Below are 20,998 nucleotides of genomic sequence, written 5' to 3'. Positions count from 1 at the left end.
ACAGAGAAAACTGTTATATATTGTTATCTGTCCTTGATTCTAACATATTACACTATTTATATGTGTATGGATATATATTAAGAAACCTGAACACATTTCTTTGCGTTGCTTTTTGAATTCGAACCCCAAAAAGTAAGTTGCAAAGTAACTTCACTTCTTATTACTTTACTTTCCCGTTTCTAAATTTACCGTGTAGATATGGACAAACATCACTCAGCCTGCCCACATATAGTTTATTGTATAATGTATACATAATGCCATGTAAAATCATATCATCCAACGCAGACTGGAGAATTTCTGCGCAGTTCTATCCCCCATCCATATATGACACATACATAATGATCTTTATGGCGAGGATCGAGTACAGTCAGTGAGATTGAGGAGGTCTTCAAAATATTCCCCCCCCACCAACCCACAAGGTCCAGAGTCGAGGTCAGCAGCACCTCATCTCCAATGTTCACAGTGTTGATGGTGCACTGCTTCCTCCTGCTGAATCACCGGATCGTTGACCAGAGCCTTCACGAAGCCGTCTGGAAATCATTTTCCATGGTCTCGCCAAACTCCTCCCCTGAAGGGTTTTGCCTTAGCGACCGCCGAAGCTCCATCCCGCTTGGCCTGCCGGTACAATTAGCTGCCTTTGGACTTCCACAGGCCAAAAAGGCCTGATAGGACTCTTTCTTCAGCTTGACGGCATCCCTTACCACTCGAGTCCACCAACGGGTTTGTGGGTTACCACCGAACCGACCACTGGGGGCCGGCCGACGGCCTGGGAGAGGTCCCACGAGGGGATCCTCGTGGCACCGACCGGGCCGACCCTGACCTGGACCTGCCGAGTTGAATCCCCCTCCTCCCCCATCCTTCGAGTCACCAGAGGGCTCCAACAAATACGGCTGGATTCTGTTTACAGTCGCCATGACTGTGTTGTTGCTATACATTGCTCAAAACGAAGGAGCTGTCAATCAGAGCGTTATCTGCCACAGCCAAAGGCGTAACAGGTGACTGTTTTTTTTACTCTGGCATTATGATGACGTGGAATTTGCATATGTAAGATGAGGAAGGAAAGAGATAAATGAACTGTATGATGAAGACTTTGGATCAGAAAGCTGTCAGAGCTTTCGAAAACATCTCCTCTCTCTCTGAACATGGAGGCTCTGGAGGAAGCTGAACTCTGCTTTCCCCACATCAACACCTCCTGCAGGAGGACGACGGGTCTTTACGTGGAGACCATGATCACTTACACTGTGCTGTCCTGCGTCACGATACTGACCGTCATCCTAAACCTGCTGGTCATCATCTCTATCTCACACTTCAAGTAGAGTCACAATTTCTCCACATGGTTCCAGCATATGAAAACATTTACGTCTCTCATGCAACCATGTTTGAAAAATCCTTAAAGATTTCCCCCTGCTGCTGTGAATGCACTAATCTGCTCTTGTATTTCTCCTAGTATTATATATTGTTGGTTATACATAGAACATCTGTGTTGTCAGTGTTGATTTTCTCTGATTTCAGGCAGCTCCACACCACCACCAACCTCCTCCTCCTCTCTCTGGCCGTCGCTGACTTCCTCGTGGGTCTCCTGCAGATGCCACTTCTTCTCCTCCAGAGCCAAGGCTGCTGGTTCTTGGGCGACGTCATGTGTGCCTTGCATTATTTCCTTGCTATCATTGTTGTCTGCGTTTCAGTAGGAAGCATGGTGCTCATATCAATCGACCGCTATATAGCGATTTGTAACCCCATGTTTTACACCACCAGAGTCACTCTGAGCAGAGTTAAACTCTCTGTTTGTCTGTGTTGGATATTTTCCGGTGTACATAGCAGTTGGTTGTTGAGGCATGTCTTAAAACAGCCTGACATGTATAACACCTGCTATGGAAGTTGTGTAGTTGTAGTTGGTTTCGCTGAAGGACTTGTTAGTCTTATTGCCACGTTTTTAGGCCCCATTGTAATCATAGCAATTCTGTATTTGAGAGTGTTCGTGGTGGCTGTGTCTCAGGCTCGGGCCATGCGCTCTCACGTCAAAGTTGTCAAAATGGAGCTTTCCCAGAATGTAAAAGCATGGAAATCTGAGATTAAAGCAGCCAGGACTCTTGGTATTGTATTGATAGTTTTTCTTCTCTGGTCATGTCCATTTTATTGTATTGCTCCTGCAGGTGAGACTACCTTGGTTGGGGCCTCGTCTATGGCCACTGTGAATTGGTTAATCTACTTAAACTCGACCTTTAACCCTGTGATTTATGTCTTTTTCTACCCGTGGGTCAGAAAAACTATTAAACACATTTTTACTCTTCAGATTCTGCAGCCTGGCTCCCGTGAAGTGAGTGTGATGTAGAAGAAAAGAGAGACTGTGAAGAAAATATTAAATTCAAATGTGTGAAAGCCTTCTGTTGATTGTGTCAAGCATTTCTGTTTAATGGATTCAAAGATCTTTATGTTTTTCAATCCTGTTAATTTAATGTCACCAGTAGTTCAGTGGAGTAGTAATTACACAAAGTACATGAGTGATGAGCAATAACAGATCATTATCAATTACAATGATTATTAAATGCTTTATAGGGGATGTGTATGGACAAAAATTAGCAGCCTAAACACTGCAAGAATAAAACAAAAAAATTGCATTTGAGCGACAAGCAAAGAAGACTGAAAGCACAGAAGTAACATACAATACAGAGAAAACTTTTATATATTGTTATCTGTCCTTGATTCTAACATATTACACCATTCATATGTGTATGGAAATTTATTAAGTAACCTGAACACATTTCTTTGCATTGCTCTTTGAATTCGAACCCCAAGTAATTAGTTACTAGTTACTTTTGTAAATTGTATGAGATTACTTTAATTACTGCATTTGAAAAGTAACTTTACTTCTTATTATTTTATTTTCCCGTTTCTAAATTTACCGTGTAGATATATGGACAAACATCACTCAGCCTGCCCACATAGTGTTTATTGTATAATGTATACATAATGGCATGTAAAATCATATCATCCAACGCAGACTGGAGAATTTCTGCTCAGTTCTATCCCCGGAGATGATTTGAAGATGATGGAGATGATTCTACCATTTTAGAGGTTTAAAACGAGCTGTCAATCACCCTAATTGACCAAGGTAAGCCAGAGCTAACTCTATACAGAGTTGTTATTACGCACCGCACAGGGAGCATCGATTTACAGCGAGTTATCCTACTTTTTTTTTTGTAGTAGTAGTGACATATCAATACAATTAAATTGTTTTTTAATAATTTGGTACCTAGAAATCTCAAATGGCACAGATGGTGCTAAGCTGTGCCAAAAGAGAGAACGCCCAGACATCTCTTTAATAAAACCTCTGTAATTTCACTCTGCTTCATTTCAGCAGCATCAGACTTTGCACAGCTCATGTCCACATGTTGTTACATGACCTCCATGTGTTTTTAAGCTCCTACTGCATTATTTTAAAGGTGATATTTGCTTTAAAATGCAATATTTTTTTAGGCGAGAGAAAAAAAAATCCTTCAGTTATGCTGTGTTTCATGTACATTTACTCTGACACAGTGGCATCTACAGTGAAACGTACACCTCTGGTGGAATCTCACAAGTGTTATCTATAGTTTGATACAAAGATAATCCACATAGAGCTTGTAACTTCCGTGGTTTACTCTATTTAGTTTGGGCATGTCATTTTGGAGCAGGGACTCCAAAACGAGGGTCAGGGAAGAAGTGGTTAATAAAAGGGATACTTCAGTTTTTTGAAGTATGGTTGTATTTTGTCAGAATATCATTGAATGGTGAAGTGTGCAGTTTGATTGATGCATCCTTACCCAATCGATTGGTCGGGCCTGTCAATACGATTGGATGGAATTTTTTACAAGCCTGTCCGTTCCACAGCATGCATTAATTGCATTTATTAATTGGTTACAATCTGGATGTGAAGAGGATTTTAAGTCATACAGTAAACATTATGATTGATGTTCAATTTCAGTTCAATTTTAATTTTGCCCCTGCCCTTTCAACTGTCTGTCTGTTGAAGTTGAACATTCAGGCATACCAGGGGAATGTTTTTTGGTACTCTGGCCATATGATGACGTGGAATTTGCATATGTAAGATGAGGAAGGAAAGAGATAAATAAACTGTATGATGAAGACTTTAGATCAGAAAGCTGTCAGAGCTCTCTGCAGCATCTCCTCCTTCTCTGAACATGGAGGCTCTGGAGGAAGCTGAACTCTGCTTTCCCCACATCAACACCTCCTGCAGGAAGATGACGGGTCCTTACGTGGAGACCATGATCACTTACACTGTGCTGTCCTGCATCACGATACTGACTGTGATCCTAAATCTGCTGGTCATCATCTCTATCTCACACTTCAAGTAGAGTCACAATTTCTCCACATGGTTCCAGCAAACAATTAAATTTAGGTCTCTCATGCAACCATGTTTGAAAATCCTTAAAGATTTGCTACTGCAGCTGTAAATGCACTTATCTGCTCTTGTATTTCTCAAAGTATTATATATTGTTGGTTATACATAGAACATCTGTGTTGTCAGTGTTGATTCTCTCTGATTTCAGGCAGCTCCACACCACCACCAACCTCCTCCTCCTCTCTCTGGCTGTCGCTGACTTCCTCGTGGGTCTCCTGCAGATGCCACTTCTTCTCCTCCACAGCCAAGGCTGCTGGTTCTTGGGCGACGTCATGTGTGTTGTGCATTATTTTGTTGCTAACCTTGTTGTCGGCGTTTCAGTGGGAAGCATGGTGCTCATATCAGTCGACCGCTATATAGCAATTTGTAACCCCATGTTTTACACCACCAGAGTCACTCTGAGCAGAGTTAAAATCTGTGTTTGTCTGTGTTGGATATTTTCTGGTGTACAAAGCAGTTGGATGTTCAGGAATGTCTTAAAACAGCCTGGCATGTATCACACCTGCTATGGAAACTGTGTAGTTGTGGTGGGTTCGGCTGTAGGACTTGTTGGTCTCATTGGCACATTTTTAGGCCCTGTTGTAATCATATCAGTTCTGTATTTCAGAGTGTTCGTGGTGGCTGTGTCTCAGGCTCGGGCCATGCGCTCTCACGTCACAGTCAAAGTGGAGCTTTCCCAGAATGTAAAAGCAATGAAATCTGAGATTAAAGCAGCCAGGACTCTGGGTATTGTATTGATAGTTTTTCTTCTCTGGTCATGTCCATTTTATTGTATTGCTCTTGCAGGTGAAACTACCTCGGTTGGGACGTCATCTATGGACATTGTGAATTGGTTACTCTACTTAAACTCGAGCTTTAACCCTGTGATTTATGTCTTTTTCTACCCTTGGGTCAGAAAAACTATTAAACACATTTTTACTCTTCAGATTCTGCAGCCTGGCTCCCGTGAAGTGTGTGTGATGTAGAAGGAGAGAGAGACTGTGAAGAAAATATTAAATGCAAATGTGTGAAAGCCTTCTGTTGATTGTGTCAAGCATTTCTGTTTACTGGATGCAAAGATCTATATGTGTTTTAATCCTGTGAATTTGATGTCACCAGTCGTTCAGTGGAGTATTGATGACACAAAGTACATGAATGATGAGCGATAACACAAATAGTTATGAATTAAAATGATTATTAAAGGCTTTAATGAGGGGGATGGGTATGGACATACATTAGCAGCCTAAACATTGCAATAATTAAAAAATAATGAATACCAATAGCGCCAAAGTAAACTGAAAGCACAGGAGTCACATATAAAAAAAAATAAACTGTTATATATTGTTAATTGTCCTTAATTCTAACATTTATATTACAGTATTTATATGTGCATGGATATATATTAAGAAATCTGAACACATTTCTGTGGGTTCCTTTTTGAATTTGACCCCATTTTGCTGATATACAGTACTGTGCAAAAGCCTTAGGCCATCGTTATGTGTTGTTTCAGCAATGCTTTAATGACCATACAGTATAATTGTCTCAATCACATTATTAGAACACATCCAGATATGTGTATGTAATTTAAAAATAACACACTTTTCAGAAAAAATGATTAAAATGTCACATATTTACTGTGCCCTGAGCTTAAAATTGAACAATAACATGACCCTGATTCTCTATATCTGCTGTGAAAAAGGTCCGTTACATCAGGTTTATTCAATACATGTTTTTGCTTTACATACATGTTGTATAATTCTATGATCATTAATACGTGACACCAGCTTTCAGTCACATCATTCCAATCCAAATGCCACTGACTACAGACTTTGATAAGTACAACAAAAATTGGCATGGAGCCCTGAGACTTTAAATGGTGAAAAAAGTTATGGATTCAAATGATGATGCAGTATTTTTTTAGGACACCTGAACAAAATTACATACAGAAAAGGCTGTGTAACAGCAAGAAAATACATGCATTGACATATATATCACAGAATGAAAAGGGTGTAGATAAGTAAACCTTAAGAACCCACATTACTTCAGATGCCGCACTGATCCGTCCGTCAATCTCCTACTCCATTTTCCGCTCACCCGTAAACTAAACCCCAAGATACTTGAACTCTTCTACTAGGGGCAGGATCTCACCCCCAACCTGAAGAGGTCACTCCACGGTTTTCTGGTTAAGGACCATGGTCTTGCATTTGGAGGTGCTGATTGTCATTCAAGCTGCTTCACATCTGGCCTTCAAACAGCTCCAGTGAGAGTTGAAGATCATGGTCCGATGAAGCAAACAGGACGACATCATCTGCAAAAAACAGAGACCCAATCTTGAACCCACCAAACCGGACTCTCTCAAAGCTCTGGCTAAACCAGTGATAAAGGGCAGCCCTGGCGGAGTCCAACCCCCAAATGGAAACAGATCCAAATTATTGCCTACAATGCAGACCAAGCTCTGACACCTGTCGTGCATTGACCAAATGGACCTTATCAAGGAGTCCAGTTCCCCATACTGCAGGAGCACTGCCCGAGGGACTCCCCACGGGACACGAATAATGCCTTCTCAAAGCACATTGAGACTGGTTGGCGAACGCCCATGCACCCTACAGGACCCTGCTGAGACTGTAGATCTGGTCCACTGTTCCACAACCAGGACAAAAACCAGACTGCTCCTCCTGAGAGAGAGGTTGGATTGTACAATGGACCCTCCTCTCCAGGACCCCCAAATAGCTCTTACCCAGGAGGCTGAGGAGTGTAATACCCCTGTAGTTGGAATATACCTAGCAGGCCTCCTTCTAAGAGGCCCCAAGGCCTTTGTGACTTGGGCCCATAAAGGCCTGATAAGACTCTGTCTGGTTGACAGCATACCTTACCAGTGGAGTCCACCAACAGTTTGGGGGTTACGATATGACAGTGTCGCAAAAGTGGTCCTTAGAAGAAATGAAGGCTGTAAATGATGTCCCAGTTTACCACCAAACATCGGACAAAAATGCAACTTGCTTAATTAAGCAATATGTTGATGTTCACTTTCAATTCAGTCCCCAGGGTCGGGCTGACTTTGTACCCAGTTGGAATTTTGGGCATGCCATCCTTAAGCATACTAGTAACGCCTGCCCCAACGGTGCATACTCAGAGGCCTTTTCATTTTTGCCCCTGCCCTTCCAAATGTCCTTGCACGCCGCTGCATCTCATCTGTTTCAGAATTGAGATTGTGCCTTCAGGCGTACCAGGGGACTGTTTTTTTTACTCTGGCCTTATGATGACGTGGAATTTGCATATGTAAGATGAGGAAGGAAAGAGATATATGAACTGTATGATGAAGACTTTCGATCAGAAAGCTGTCAGAGCTTTCGAAAACATCTCCTCTCTCTCTCTGAACATGGAGGCTCTGGAGGAAGCTGAACTCTGCTTTCCCCACATCAACACCTCCTGCAGGAGGATGACGGGTCCTTACGTGGAGACCATGATCACTTACACTGTGCTGTCCTGCATCACGATACTGACAGTGATCCTAAACCTGCTGGTCATCATCTCTATCTCACACTTCAAGTAGAGTCACAATTTCTCCACATGGTTCCAGCATATGAGTAAATTTAGGTCTCTCATGCAACCATGTTTAAAACATCCTTAAATATTTGCTACTTCAGCTGCAAATGCACTTATCTGCTCTTGTATTTCTCCTAGTATTATATATTGTTGGTTATACATAGAACATCTGTGTTGTCAGTGTTGATTTTCTCTGATTTCAGGCAGCTCCACACCACCACCAACCTCCTCCTCCTCTCTCTGGCTGTCGCTGACTTCATCGTTGGTTTCCTGCAGATGCCACTTCTTCTCCTCCACAGCCAAGGCTGCTGGTTCTTGGGCGACGTCATGTGTGTCGTGCATTACTTTGTTTCTAATCTTGTTGTCGGCATTTCAGTGGGAAGCATGGTGCTCATATCAGTCGACCGCTATATAGCAATTTGTAACCCCATGTTTTACACCACCAGAGTCACTCTGAGCAGAGTTAAACTCTGTGTTTGTCTGTGTTGGATATTTTCCAGTGTACAAAGCAGTTGGATATTGAGGGATGTCTTAAAACAGCCTGGCATATATAAAACCTGCTATGGAAATTGTGTAGTTGTGATCGGTTTTGCTGAAGGAATTGTTGTTCTTATTGGCACGTTTTTAGGCCCCATTGTTATCATAGCAGTTCTGTATTTGAGAGTGTTCGTGGTCGCTGTGTCTCAGGCTCGGGCCATGCGCTCTCACGTCACAGTCATCAAAGTGGAGCTTTCCCAGAATGTAAAAGCAATGAAATCTGAGATTAAAGCAGCCAGGACTCTGGGTATTGTACTGATAGTTTTTCTTCTCTCGACATGTCCATATTATTATTTTGCTCTTGCAGGTGAGACTACCTGGGACGTGACGTCGTCTATGGGCATTGTGAATTGGTTAATCTACATAAACTCGACCTTTAACCCTGTGATTTATGTATTTTTCTATCCGTGGGTCAGGAAAACCATTAAACACATTTTTTCTCTTCAGATTCTGCAGCCTGGCTCCCGTGAAGTGAGTGTGATGTAGAAGGAGAGAGAGACTGTGAAGAAAATATTAAATTAAAATGTGTAAAAGCCTTCTTGGGTGTCACACAAGTGGAGTATTGATTACACAAAGTACATGAATGATGAGCAAAAACACAAATAATAATGAATTAAAATGATTATTAAATGCTTTAATGAGGGGATGTAAATGGACATACATTTGCAGCCTAACATTGCAAGAATAAAAAAATTATGAATTACAATAGAGCCAAAGAAAACTAAAAGCACAGGAGTCACATATAATGAAAATAAAACTGTTATATATTGTTAATTGTCCTTGATTTTAACATTTATATTACAATATTCATATGTGCATGGATATATATTAAGAAATCTGAACACATTATGTGGATTCCTTCTTGAATTTGAACCCATTTCGCTGATATACAGTACTGTTCAAAAGCCTTAGGCCATCGTTATGTTGTTTCAGCAATGCTTTAATGACCATACAGTATATTTGTCTCAATCACATTATTAGAACACATCCACATATGTGTATGTAATTTAAAAATAACACACTTTTCAGAAAAAAGTTTAAAATGTCCCATATTTAGTGTGACCTGCCCTTAAATTTGAACAATAACATGACCCTGATTCTCTATATCTGCTGGGAAAAAGGTCTGTTACATCAGGTTTATTCAATACATGTTTTTGCTTTACATCCACATGATGTATAATTCAATGATCATTAATTCATCGGACCAACTTTCAGTCACATCATTCCAATCCAAATGCCACTGACTATAGACTTTGATAAGTACAACAAAAATTGGCATGGAGCCCTGAGACACTATATGTCCTTAACAGTTCAAGGTTGATGTTTTTTTTTAGTAACACGTTTGTTTCATGGTGAAAAAAGTTATGGATTCAAATAATGATGCAGTATTTTTTTATGACACCTGAACACAATTACATACAGGAAAGGCTGTGTAACAGCAAGAAAATAAATGCATGGACATAATATATCACAGAATGAAGAGGGTGTAGATAAGTAAACCTTAAGAACCCACATTACTGCAGATGCCACACTGATCCGTCTGTCAATCTCTTGCTCCATTTTTCCCTCACCCGTAAACTAAACCCCAAGACACTTGAACTCTTCTACTAGGGGCAGGATCTCACCCCCAACCTGAAGAGGTCACTCCACAGTTTTCTGGTTTAGGACTATGGTCTTGCATTTGGAAGTGCTGATTGTCATCCAAGCTGCTTCACATCTGGCTGCAAACCGCTCCAGTGAGAGTTGAAGATCATGGTCCGTTTAAGCAAACAGGACGACATCATCTGCAAAATACAGAGACCCAATCTTGAACCCACCAAACCGGACTCCATCAAAGCTATGGCTGCTTCGATAAATCTTATCCATAAAGTTTATGAACAGATCCAATGACAAAGGGCAGCCCTGGAGTCCAACTCCCAATGGAAACAGATCCGACTTACTGCCGGCAATGCAGATCAAGCTCTGACACCTGTTGTACAGTGACCGAATGGCCCTTATCAAGGGTTCTGGTAACCCATACTGCAGGAGCACTGTCCAAGGGACACGATCTAATGCCTTCACCAAGTCCTCAAAGAACATGGAGACTGGTTGTCGAACGCCCATGCATCCTCCAAGACCCTGCTAAGACTGTAGATCTGGTCCACTGTTCCACGACCAGGACAAAAATCACACTGCTCCTCCTGAGAGAGAGGTTCAATTGTCCAATGGACCCTCCTCTCCAGGACCCCAAATAGCTCTTACCCCGGAGGCTGAGGAGTGTTATATCCCTGTAGTTGGAATATACCTAGCAGGCCTCCTTCTAAGAGGCCCCAAGGCCTTTGTGACTTGGGCCCATAAAGGCCTGATAAGACTCTGTCCACTTGACAGCATACCTTACCAGTGGAGTCCACCAACAGTTTGGGGGTTACGATATGACAGTGTCCCAAAAGTGGTTCTTAGAAGAAATGAAGGCTGTAAATGATGTCCCAGTTTACCACCAAACATCGGACAAAAATGCAACTTCCTTAATTAAGCAATATGTTGATGTTCACTTTCAATTCAGTCCCCAGGGTCGGGCTGACTTTGGACCCAGTTAGAATTTTGGACATGCGATCCTTAAGCATACTAGTAACGCCTACCCCGACGGTGCATACTCAGAGGCCTTTTCATTTTTGCCCCTGCCCTTCCAAATGTCCCTGCACACCGCTGCATCTCATCTGTTTCAGAATTGAGGTTGTGCCTTCAGGCGTACCAGGGGACTGTTTTTTTTACTCTGGCCTTATGATGACGTGGAATTTGCATATGTAAGATGAGGTAGGAAAGAGATAAATGAACTGTATGATGAAGACTTTGGATCAGAAAGCTGTCAGAGCTTTCGAAAACATCTCCTCTCTCTCTCTGAACATGGAGGCTCTGGAGGAAGCTGAACTCTGCTTTCCCCACATCAACACCTCCTGCAGGAGGATGACGGGTCCTTACGTGGAGACCATGATCACTTACACTGTGCTGTCCTGCATCACGATACTGACTGTGATCCTAAACCTGCTGGTCATCATCTCTATCTCACACTTCAAGTAGAGTCACAATTTCTCCACATGGTTCCAGCAAATGAAAACATTTAGGTCTCTCATGCAACCATGTTTGAAAAATCATGAAAAATTGATTTGCTACTGTAGCTGAAAATGCACTTATCTGCTCTTGTATTTCTCTTAGTATTAAATATTAATGGTTATACATAGAACATCTGTGTTGTCAGTGTTGATTTTCTCTGATTTCAGGCAGCTCCACACCACCACCAACCTCCTCCTACTCTCTCTGGCTGTCGCTGACTTCATCGTGGGTTTCCTGCAGATGCCACTTCTTCTCCTCCAGAGCCAAGGCTGCTGGTTCTTGGGCGACGTCATGTGTGTTGTGCATTATTTCTTTGCTGCCCTCGTTGTTGCCGTTTCAGTGGGAAGCATGGTGCTCATATCGGTCGACCGCTATATAGCAATTTGTAACCCCATGTTTTACACCACCAGAGTCACTCTGAGTAGAGTTAAACTCTCTGTTTGTCTGTGTTGGATATTTTCCGGTATACAAGGCAGTTGGATATTCAGGGATGTCTTCAAACAACCTGGCATGTATATCACCTGCTACGGAAATTGTGTAATTGTGGTTGGTTTAGCTGAAGGACTTGTCAGTCTTATTTTCATGTTTTTAGGCCCCATTGTAATCATATCAGTTCTGTATTTCAGAGTGTTTGTGGTGGCTGTGTCTCAAGCTCGGGCCATGCGATCTCACGTCACAGTCGTCAAAGTGGAGCTTTCCCAGAATGTAAAATCGATGAAATCTGAGATTAAAGCAGCCAGGACTCTCGGTATTGTATTGATAGTTTTTCTTCTCTGGTCATGTCCATTTTATTGTATTGCTCTTGCAGGTGAGACTACCATGCTTGCGGCGTCATCTATGGGCATTGTGAATTGGTTAATCTATTTAAACTCAACCTTTAACCCTGTGATTTATGTCTTTTTCTACCCGTGGGTCAGAAAAACCATTACACACATTTTTACTCTTCAGATTCTGCAGCCTGGCTCCCGTGAAGTGAGTGTGATGTAGATGGAAAGAGAGACTGTGAAGAAAATATTAAATTCAAATGTGTAAAAGCCTTCTTGGGTGTCACACAAGTGGAGTATTGATTACACAAAGTACATGAATGATGAGCAAAAACACAAATAATAATGAATTAAAATGATTATTAAATGCTTTAATTAGGGGATGTGTATGGACATTCATTTGCAGCCTAACATTGCAAGAATAAAAAAATTATGAATTACAATAGAGCCAAAGAAAACTAAAAGCACAGGATTTGCATATAATGAAAATAAAACTGTTATATATTGTTAATTGTCCATTTTAACATTTATATTACAATATTCATATGTGCATGGATATAAATTAAGAAATCTGAACACATTCTGTGGATTCCTTTTTGAATTTGACCCCATTTTGTTGATATACAGTACTGTGCAAAAGCCTTAGGCCATCTTTATTTGTTGTTTCAGCAATGCTTTAATGACCATACAGTATAATTGTCTCAATCACATTATTAGAACACATCCAGATATGTGTATGTAATTTAAAAATAACACACTTTTTAGAAAAAATGATTAAAATGTCACATATTTACAGTGCCCTGCGCTTAAATTTGAACAATAACATGACCCTGATTCTTTATATCTGCTGTGAAAAAGGTCCGTTACATCAGGTTTATTCAATACATGTTTTTGCTTTACAAATATGTTGTATAACTCTATGATCATTTATACGTGACACCAGCTTTCAGTCACATCATTCCAATCCAAATGCCACTGACTACAGACTTTGATAAGTACAACAAAAATTGGCATGGAGCCCTGAGACTTTAAATGGTGAAAAAAGTTATGGATTCAAATGATGATGCAGTATTTTTTTAGGACACCTGAACAAAATGACATACAGAAAAGGCTGTGTAACAGCAAGAAAATAAATAAATGCATGGACATATATATCACAGAATGAAAAGGGTGTAGATACGTAAACCTTAAGAACCCACATTACTGCAGATGCCACACTGATCCGTCTGTCAATCTCTTGCTCCATTTTTCCCTCACCCGTAAACTAAACCCCAAGACACTTGAACTCTTCTACTGGGGGAAGGATCTCACACCCAACCTGAAGAGGGCACTCCACGGTTTTCTGGTTTAGGACTATGGTCTTGCATTTGGAAGTGCTGATTGTCATCCAAGCTGCTTCACATCTGGCTGCAAACCGCTCCAGTGAGAGTTGAAGATCATGGTCCGTTTAAGCAAACAGGACGACATCATCTGCAAAATACAGAGACCCAATCTTGAACCCACCAAACCGGGCGCTCTCAAAGCTCTGGCTGCATTGATAAATCTTGTCCATAAAGTTTATGAACAGATCCAATGACAAAGGGCAGCCCTGGAGTCCAACTCCCAATGGCAACAGATCCGACTTACTGCCGGCAATGCAGATCAAGCTCTGACACCTGTTGTACAGTGACTGAATGGCCCTTATCAAGGGTTCTGGTAACCCATACTGCAGGAGCACTGTCCAAGGGACACGATCTAATGCCTTCACCAAGTCCTCAAAGAACATGGAGACTGGTTGTCGAACGCCCATGCATCCTCCAAGACCCTGCTAAGACTGTAGATCTGGTCCACTGTTCCACGACCAGGACAAAAACCACTCTGCTCCTCCTGAGAGAGAGGTTCAATTGTCCAATGGACACTCCTCTCCAGGACCCCAAATAGCTCTTACCCAGGAGGCTGAGGAGTGTTATATCCCTGTAGTTGGAATATACCTACCAGGCCTCCTTCTAAGAGGCCCCAAGGCCTTTGTGACTTGGGCCCATAAAGGCCTGATAAGACTCTGTCCACTTGACAGCATACCTTACCAGTGGAGTCCACCAACAGTTTGGGGGTTACGATATGACAGTGTCCCAAAAGTGGTTCTTAGAAGAAATGAAGGCTGTAAATGATGTCCCAGTTTACCACCAAACATCGGACAAAAATGCAACTTGCTTATTTAAGCAATAATATGTTGATGTTCACTTTCAATTCAGTCCCCAGTGTCGGGCTGACTTTGGACCCAGTTTGCATTTTGGACATGCCATCCTTAAGCATACTAGTAACACCTGCCCCAACGGTGCATACTCAGAGGCCTTTTCATTTTTGCCCCTCCCCTTCCAAATGTCCCTGCACGCCGCTGCATCTCATCTGTTTCAGAATTGAGGTTGCACATTCAGGCGTACCAGGGGACTGTTTTTTTTACTCTGGCCTTATGATGACGTGGAATTTGCATATGTAAGATGACGAAGGAAAGAGATATATGAACTGTATGATGAAGACTTTAGATCAGAAAGCTGTCAGAGCTTTCGAAAACATCTCCTCTCTCTCTCTGAACATGGAGGCTCTGGAGGAAGCTGAACTCTGCTTTCCCCACATCAACACCTCCTGCAGGAGGATGACGGGTCCTTACGTGGAGACCATGATCACTTACACTGTGCTGTCCTGCATCACAATACTGACTGTGATCCTAAACCTGCTGGTCATCATCTCTATCTCACACTTCAAGTAGAGTCATAATTTCTCCACATGGTTCCAGCAAACAATTACATTTAGGTCTCTCATGCAACCATGTTTGAAAATCCTTAAAGATTTGCTACTGTAGCTGTAAATACACTTATCTGCTCTTGTATTTCTCCTAGTATTATATATTGTTGGTTATACATAGAACATCTGTGTTGTCAGTGTTGATTTTCTCTGATTTCAGGCAGCTCCACACCACCACCAACCTCCTCCTTCTCTCTCTGGCTGTCGCTGACTTCATCGTTGGTTTCCTGCAGATGCCACTTCTTCTCCTCCACAGTCAAGGCTGCTGGTTCTTGGGCGACGTCATGTGTGCCGTGCATTACTTTGTTGCTAATCTTGTTGTCGGCATTTCAGTGGGAAGCATGGTGCTCATATCAGTCGACCGCTATATAGCAATTTGTAACCCCATGTTTTACACCACCAGAGTCACTCTGAGCAGAGTTAAATTCTGTGTTTGTCTGTGTTGGATATTTTCCAGTGTACAAAGCAGTTGGATATTGAGGGATGTCTTAAAACAGCCTGGCATATATAAAACCTGCTATGGAAATTGTGTAGTTGTGATCGGTTTTGCTGAAGGAATTGTTGTTCTTATTGGCACGTTTTTAGGCCCCATTGTTATCATAGCAGTTCTGTATTTGAGAGTGTTTGTGGTGGCTGTGTCTCAGGCTCGGGCCATGCGCTCTCACGTCACAGTCATCAAAGTGGAGCTTTCCCAGAATGTAAAAGCAATGAAATCTGAGATTAAAGCAGCCAGGACTCTGGGTATTGTACTGATAGTTTTTCTTCTCTCGACATGTCCATATTATTATTTTGCTCTTGCAGGTGAGACTACCTGGGACGGGACGTCATCTATCGGAGTTGTGAATTGGTTAATCTACATAAACTCGACCTTTAACCCTGTGATTTATGTATTTTTCTATCCGTGGGTCAGGAAAACCATTAAACACATTTTTACTCTTCAGATTCTGCAGCCTGGCTCCCGTGAAGTGAGTGTGATGTAGAAGGAGAGAGAGACTGTGAAGGAAATATTAAATTCAAATGTGTAAAAGCCTTCTTGGGTGTCACACAAGTGGAGTATTGATTACACAAAGTACATGAATGATGAGCAAAAACATAAATAATAATGAATTAAAATGATTATTAAATGCTTTAATGAGGGGATGTGTATGGACATACATTTGCAGCCTAACATTGCAAGAATAAAAAAATAATGAATTACAATAGAGCCAAAGAAAACTAAAAGCACAGGAGTCACATATAATGAAAATAAAACTGTTCTATATTGTTAATTGTCCTTGATTTTAACATTTATATTACAATATTCATTGTGCATGGATATAAATTAAGAAATCTGAACACATTCTGTGGATTCCTTTTTGAATTTGAACCCATTTTGTTGATATACAGTACTGTTCAAAAGCCTTAGGCCATCGTTATGTTGTTTCAGCAATGCTTTAATGACCATACAGTATATTTGTCTCAATCACATTATTAGAACACATCCAGATATGTGTATGTAATTTAAAAAAAACACACTTTTCAGAAAAAAGTTTAAAATGTCACATATGTAGTGTGACCTGCGCTTAAATTTGAACAATAACATGACCCTGATTCTCTATATCTGCTGTGAAAAAGATCTGTTACATCAGGTTTATTCAATACATGTTTTTGCTTTACATCCACATGATGTATAATTCAATGATCATTAATTCATGGGACCAACTTTCAGTCACATCATTCCAATCCAAATGCCACTGACTACAGACTTTGATAAGTACAACAAAAATTGGCATTGAGCCCTGAGACACTATATGTCCTTAACAGTTCAAGGTTGATGTTTTTTTTTAGTAACACGTTTGTTTCATGGTGAAAAAAGTTATGGATTCAAATGATGATGCAGTATTTTTTTATGACACCTAAACACAATTACATAGAGGAAAGGCTGTGTAACAGCAAGAAAATAAATGCATGGACATATATATCACAGAATGAAGAGGGTGTAGATACGTAAACCTTACATAAATCTTGTCCATAAAGTTTATGAACAGATCCAATGACAAAGGGCAGCCCTGGAGTCCAACTCCCAATGGAAACAGATCCGACTTACTGCCGGCAATGCAGATCAAGCTCTGACACCTGTTGTACAGTGACCGAATGGCCCTTATCAAGGGTTCTGGTAACCCCGACTGCAGGAGCACTGTCCAAGGGACACGATCTTATGCCTTCACCAAGTCCTCAAAGAACATGGAGACTGGTTGTCGAACGCCCATGCATCCTCCAAGACCCTGCTAAGACTGTAGATCTGGTCCACTGTTCCACGACCAGGACAAAAATCACACTGCTCCTCCTGAGAGAGAGGTTCAATTGTCCAATGGAGCTCCTCTCCAGGACCCCCAAATAGCTCTTACCCAGGAGGCTGAGGAGTGTTATATCCCTGTAGTTGGAATATACCTACCAGGCCTCCTTCTAAGAGGCCCCAAGGCCTTTGTGACTTGGGCCCATAAAGGCCTGATAAGACTCTGTCCACTTGACAGCATACCTTACCAGTGGAGTCCACCAACAGTTTGGGGGTTACGATATGACAGTGTCCCAAAAGTGGTTCTTAGAAGAAATGAAGGCTGTAAATGATGTCCCAGTTTACCACCAAACATCAGACAAAAATGCAACTTGCTTATTTAAGCAATAATATGTTGATGTTCACTTTCAATTCAGTCCCCAGTGTCAGGCTGACTTTGGACCCAGTTTGCATTTTGGACATGCCATCCTTAAGCATACTAGTAACGCCTGCCCCAACGGTGCATACTCAGAGGCCTTTTCATTTTTGCCCCTGCCCTTCCAAATGTGCCTGCACGCCGCTGCATCTCATCTGTTGTAGAATTGAGGTTGCACCTTCAGGCGTACCAGGGGACTGTTTTTTTACTCTGGCCTTATGATGACGTGGAATTTGCATACGTAAGATGAGGAAGAAAAGAGATAAATGAACTGTATGATGAAGACTTTGGATCAGAAAGCTGTCAGAGCTCTCTGCAGCATCTCCTCTCTCTGAACATGGAGGCTCCTGAAGAAGCTGAACTCTGCTTTCCCCACATCAACAACTCCTGCAGGAAGATCACGGGTCCTTACGTGGAGACCATGATCAGTTACACTGTGCTGTCCTGCATCACAATACTGACCGTGATCCTAAACCTGCTGGTCATCATCTCTATCTCACACTTCAAGTAGAGTCATAATTTCTCCTCATGGTTCAAGGTTATGATTAAATTTAGGTCTCCCTTGCAAAAATGTTTAAATATTTGCTACTGCATCTGTAAATGCACTTATCTGCTCTTGTATTTCTCCCAGTATTATATATTGTTGGTTATACATAGAACATCTGTGTTTTCAGCGTTGATTTTCTCTGATTTCAGGCAGCTCCACACCACCACCAACCTCCTCCTCCTCTCTCTGGCTGTCGCTGACTTTATCGTGGGTCTCCTGCAGATGCCACTTCTTCTCCTCCACAGTGAAGGCTGCTGGTTCTTGGGCGACGTCATGTGTGTCGTGCATTATTTCTTCGGTGCCCTCGCTGTAAGCGTGTCAGTTGGATGCATGGTGCTCATATCAGTCGACCGCTATATAGCAATTTGTAACCCCATGTTTTACACCACCAGAGTCACTCTGAGCAGAGTTAAATTCTGTGTTTGTGTGTGTTGGATATTTTCAGGTGTACATGGTTTTTTGATGTTCAAGGAAGACTTAAAACAGCCTGGCATGTATAACACCTGCTATGGAAATTGTGTAGTTGTGGTCGGTTATGCTGAAGCACTTGTTGATATTATTTCCACGTTTTTAGGCCCCATTGTAATCATAGCAGTTCTGTATTTGAGAGTGTTCGTGGTGGCTGTGTCTCAGGCTCGGGCCATGCGCTCTCGTGTCACAGTCGTCAAAGTGGAGCTTTCCCAGAATGTAAAAGCAATGAAATCTGAGATTAAAGCAGCCAGGACTCTCGGTATTGTAATGATAGTTTTTCTTCTCTGCTCATGTCCATATTATTGTTTTGCTGTTGCAGCTGAGACTGCCATGCTTGGGGCGTCATCTTCAGGCATTGAGAATTGGTTAATCTACATAAACTCAACCTTTAACCCTGTGATTTATGTCTTTTTCTACCCTTGGGTCAGAAAAACCATTAAACACATTCTTACTCTTCAGATTCTGCAGCCTGGCTCCCGTGAAGTGAGTGTGATGTAGAAGGAGAGAGAGACTGTGAAGAAAATATTAAATGCAAATGTGTGAAAGCCTTCTGTTGATTGTGTCAAGCATTTCTGTTTAATGGATTCAGAGATCTATTTGTGTTTTAATCCTGTGAATTTGATGTCACCAGTAGTCCAGTGCAGTAGTTACACAAAGTACACGTGTGATGAGCAATAACACAAATAATTTATTAATGACAATGATTATTAAATGCATTAATGAGGGCGATGTGTATAACATACATTAGCAGCCTAAACACTGCAACAATAAAAAAAATAATGAATTACAATAGAACCACAGAAAACTGAAAGCACAGGAGTCACATATAATAAAAATAAAACTGTTTTATATTGTTAATTGTCCTTTATTCTAACATTTAAATTACAGTACTTATATGTGCATGGATATATATTAAGAAATCTGAACACATTTCTGTATATTGCTTTTTGAATTTGAACCCATTTTGTTGATATACAGTACTGTGCAAAAGCCTTAGGCCATCCTTATTTGTTGTTTTAGCAATGCTTTAATGACCATACAGTATAATTATGTCCCATTTACATTATTAGAACACATCCAGATATGTGTATGTAATTTAAAAATAACACGCTTTTCAGAAAAAAGTTTAAAATGTCACATATTTAGTGTGACCTGCCCTTAAATTTGAACAATAACAGGACCCTGATTCTCTATATCTGCTGTGAAAAAGGTATTTTTCATGAGGTGTATTCAATACATGTTTTTGCTTTACATACACATGTTGTATAACTCTATGATCATTAATACATGAGACCAACTTTCAGTCACTTCATTCCAATCCAAATGCCACTGACTACAGAATTTGATAAGTACAGCAAAAGTGGGCATTGAGCCCTGAGATTTTAAATGTCCATATCAGTTCATGGTTGACCAGTTGTGTTTGTTTCATGGTAAGAAAAGTTATGGATTCAAATCATTATGCAGTATTCTTTTTAGAACACCTAAACACAATTCCATACATAATATAGGCTGTGTAACAGCAAGAAAATAAATGCATGAACATATTCCTCATATATTACAGACTGAAAAGGGTGTCGATAAGTAAACCTTCAGAGCCCACATTACTGCAGATCCCGCACCCCTCCGTTTGTCAATCTCCCGCTCCATTTTTCCATCACTTGTAAACAAGACCCCGAGATACTTAAACTCTTATACTTGGGGGCAGGATCTCACCCCCAACCCAAGTAGGGCACTCCACCGTTTTCTGGTTTAGGACCATGGTCTCAGATTTGGAGGTGCTAATTGTCATCCCTGGCCGCATCTAGACATTCTGTCCATAAAGGTTATGCACAGAACCAGTGACAAACGGCAGCCCTGGCGGAGTCCAACCCCCAATGGAAACGGATCCAACTTACTGCCGGCAATGTAGACCAAGCTCTGACACCGGTCGTACAGTGACCGAATGGCCCATACTCCAGGAGCACTGCCCGAGAGACACATTCAAATGACTTTTCCAAGTCCACAAAGCACATGTAGACTGGTTGGGTGAACTCCCATGCACCCTCTAAGACCCTGCCGAAAGTGTAGAGGTAGTCCATGCCTTCCACTTGAAGGCATGTCAATGGGATTGAGGTCTTCGAAATATTCCAGCCACCGACCCACAAGGTCCTGGGTTGAGATCAGCAGCACCCCATCTCCACTGCACACAGTT

At 41.5% G+C, this 20,998-nt stretch overlaps 3 protein-coding genes across 3 annotated transcripts; all 3 read left to right on the top strand.

The window, feature by feature from the left end:
* Window positions 1–1,142: 1,142 nt before the first annotated feature.
* LOC310938406 (trace amine-associated receptor 8c-like) lies at window positions 1,143–2,332 on the top strand (the record flags this gene model as incomplete). Its single annotated transcript, XM_083902899.1, has 3 exons — window positions 1,143–1,312; window positions 1,513–2,050; window positions 2,294–2,332. 3 exons carry the CDS (start codon window positions 1,143–1,145, stop codon window positions 2,330–2,332), a joined length of 747 nt encoding a protein of 248 aa, XP_083759025.1.
* A 1,849-nt stretch (window positions 2,333–4,181) lies between these two features.
* Window positions 4,182–7,001, top strand: LOC310938405 (trace amine-associated receptor 9-like; the record flags this gene model as incomplete). Its single annotated transcript, XM_083902898.1, has 3 exons — window positions 4,182–4,351; window positions 4,551–5,128; window positions 6,877–7,001. The coding sequence occupies 3 exons, from the start codon at window positions 4,182–4,184 to the stop codon at window positions 6,999–7,001; spliced, it is 873 nt and encodes a 290-aa protein (XP_083759024.1).
* Window positions 7,002–7,760: 759 nt separating this feature from the next.
* Window positions 7,761–8,934, top strand: LOC310938404 (trace amine-associated receptor 8a-like; the record flags this gene model as incomplete). The annotated part of the gene is made up of 3 exons (XM_083902897.1): window positions 7,761–7,930; window positions 8,131–8,771; window positions 8,912–8,934. The coding sequence occupies 3 exons, from the start codon at window positions 7,761–7,763 to the stop codon at window positions 8,932–8,934; spliced, it is 834 nt and encodes a 277-aa protein (XP_083759023.1).
* Window positions 8,935–20,998: the final 12,064 nt, after the last annotated feature.

Source organism: Microchirus variegatus, assembly GCF_963457635.1.
Source record: "Microchirus variegatus genome assembly, chromosome: 16".
In the NCBI taxonomy this organism is placed as follows: domain Eukaryota; kingdom Metazoa; phylum Chordata; class Actinopteri; order Pleuronectiformes; family Soleidae; genus Microchirus; species Microchirus variegatus.
Note: the sequence above shows the minus strand (reverse complement) of the source record. Positions and strands in the feature narration are given on the sequence as shown.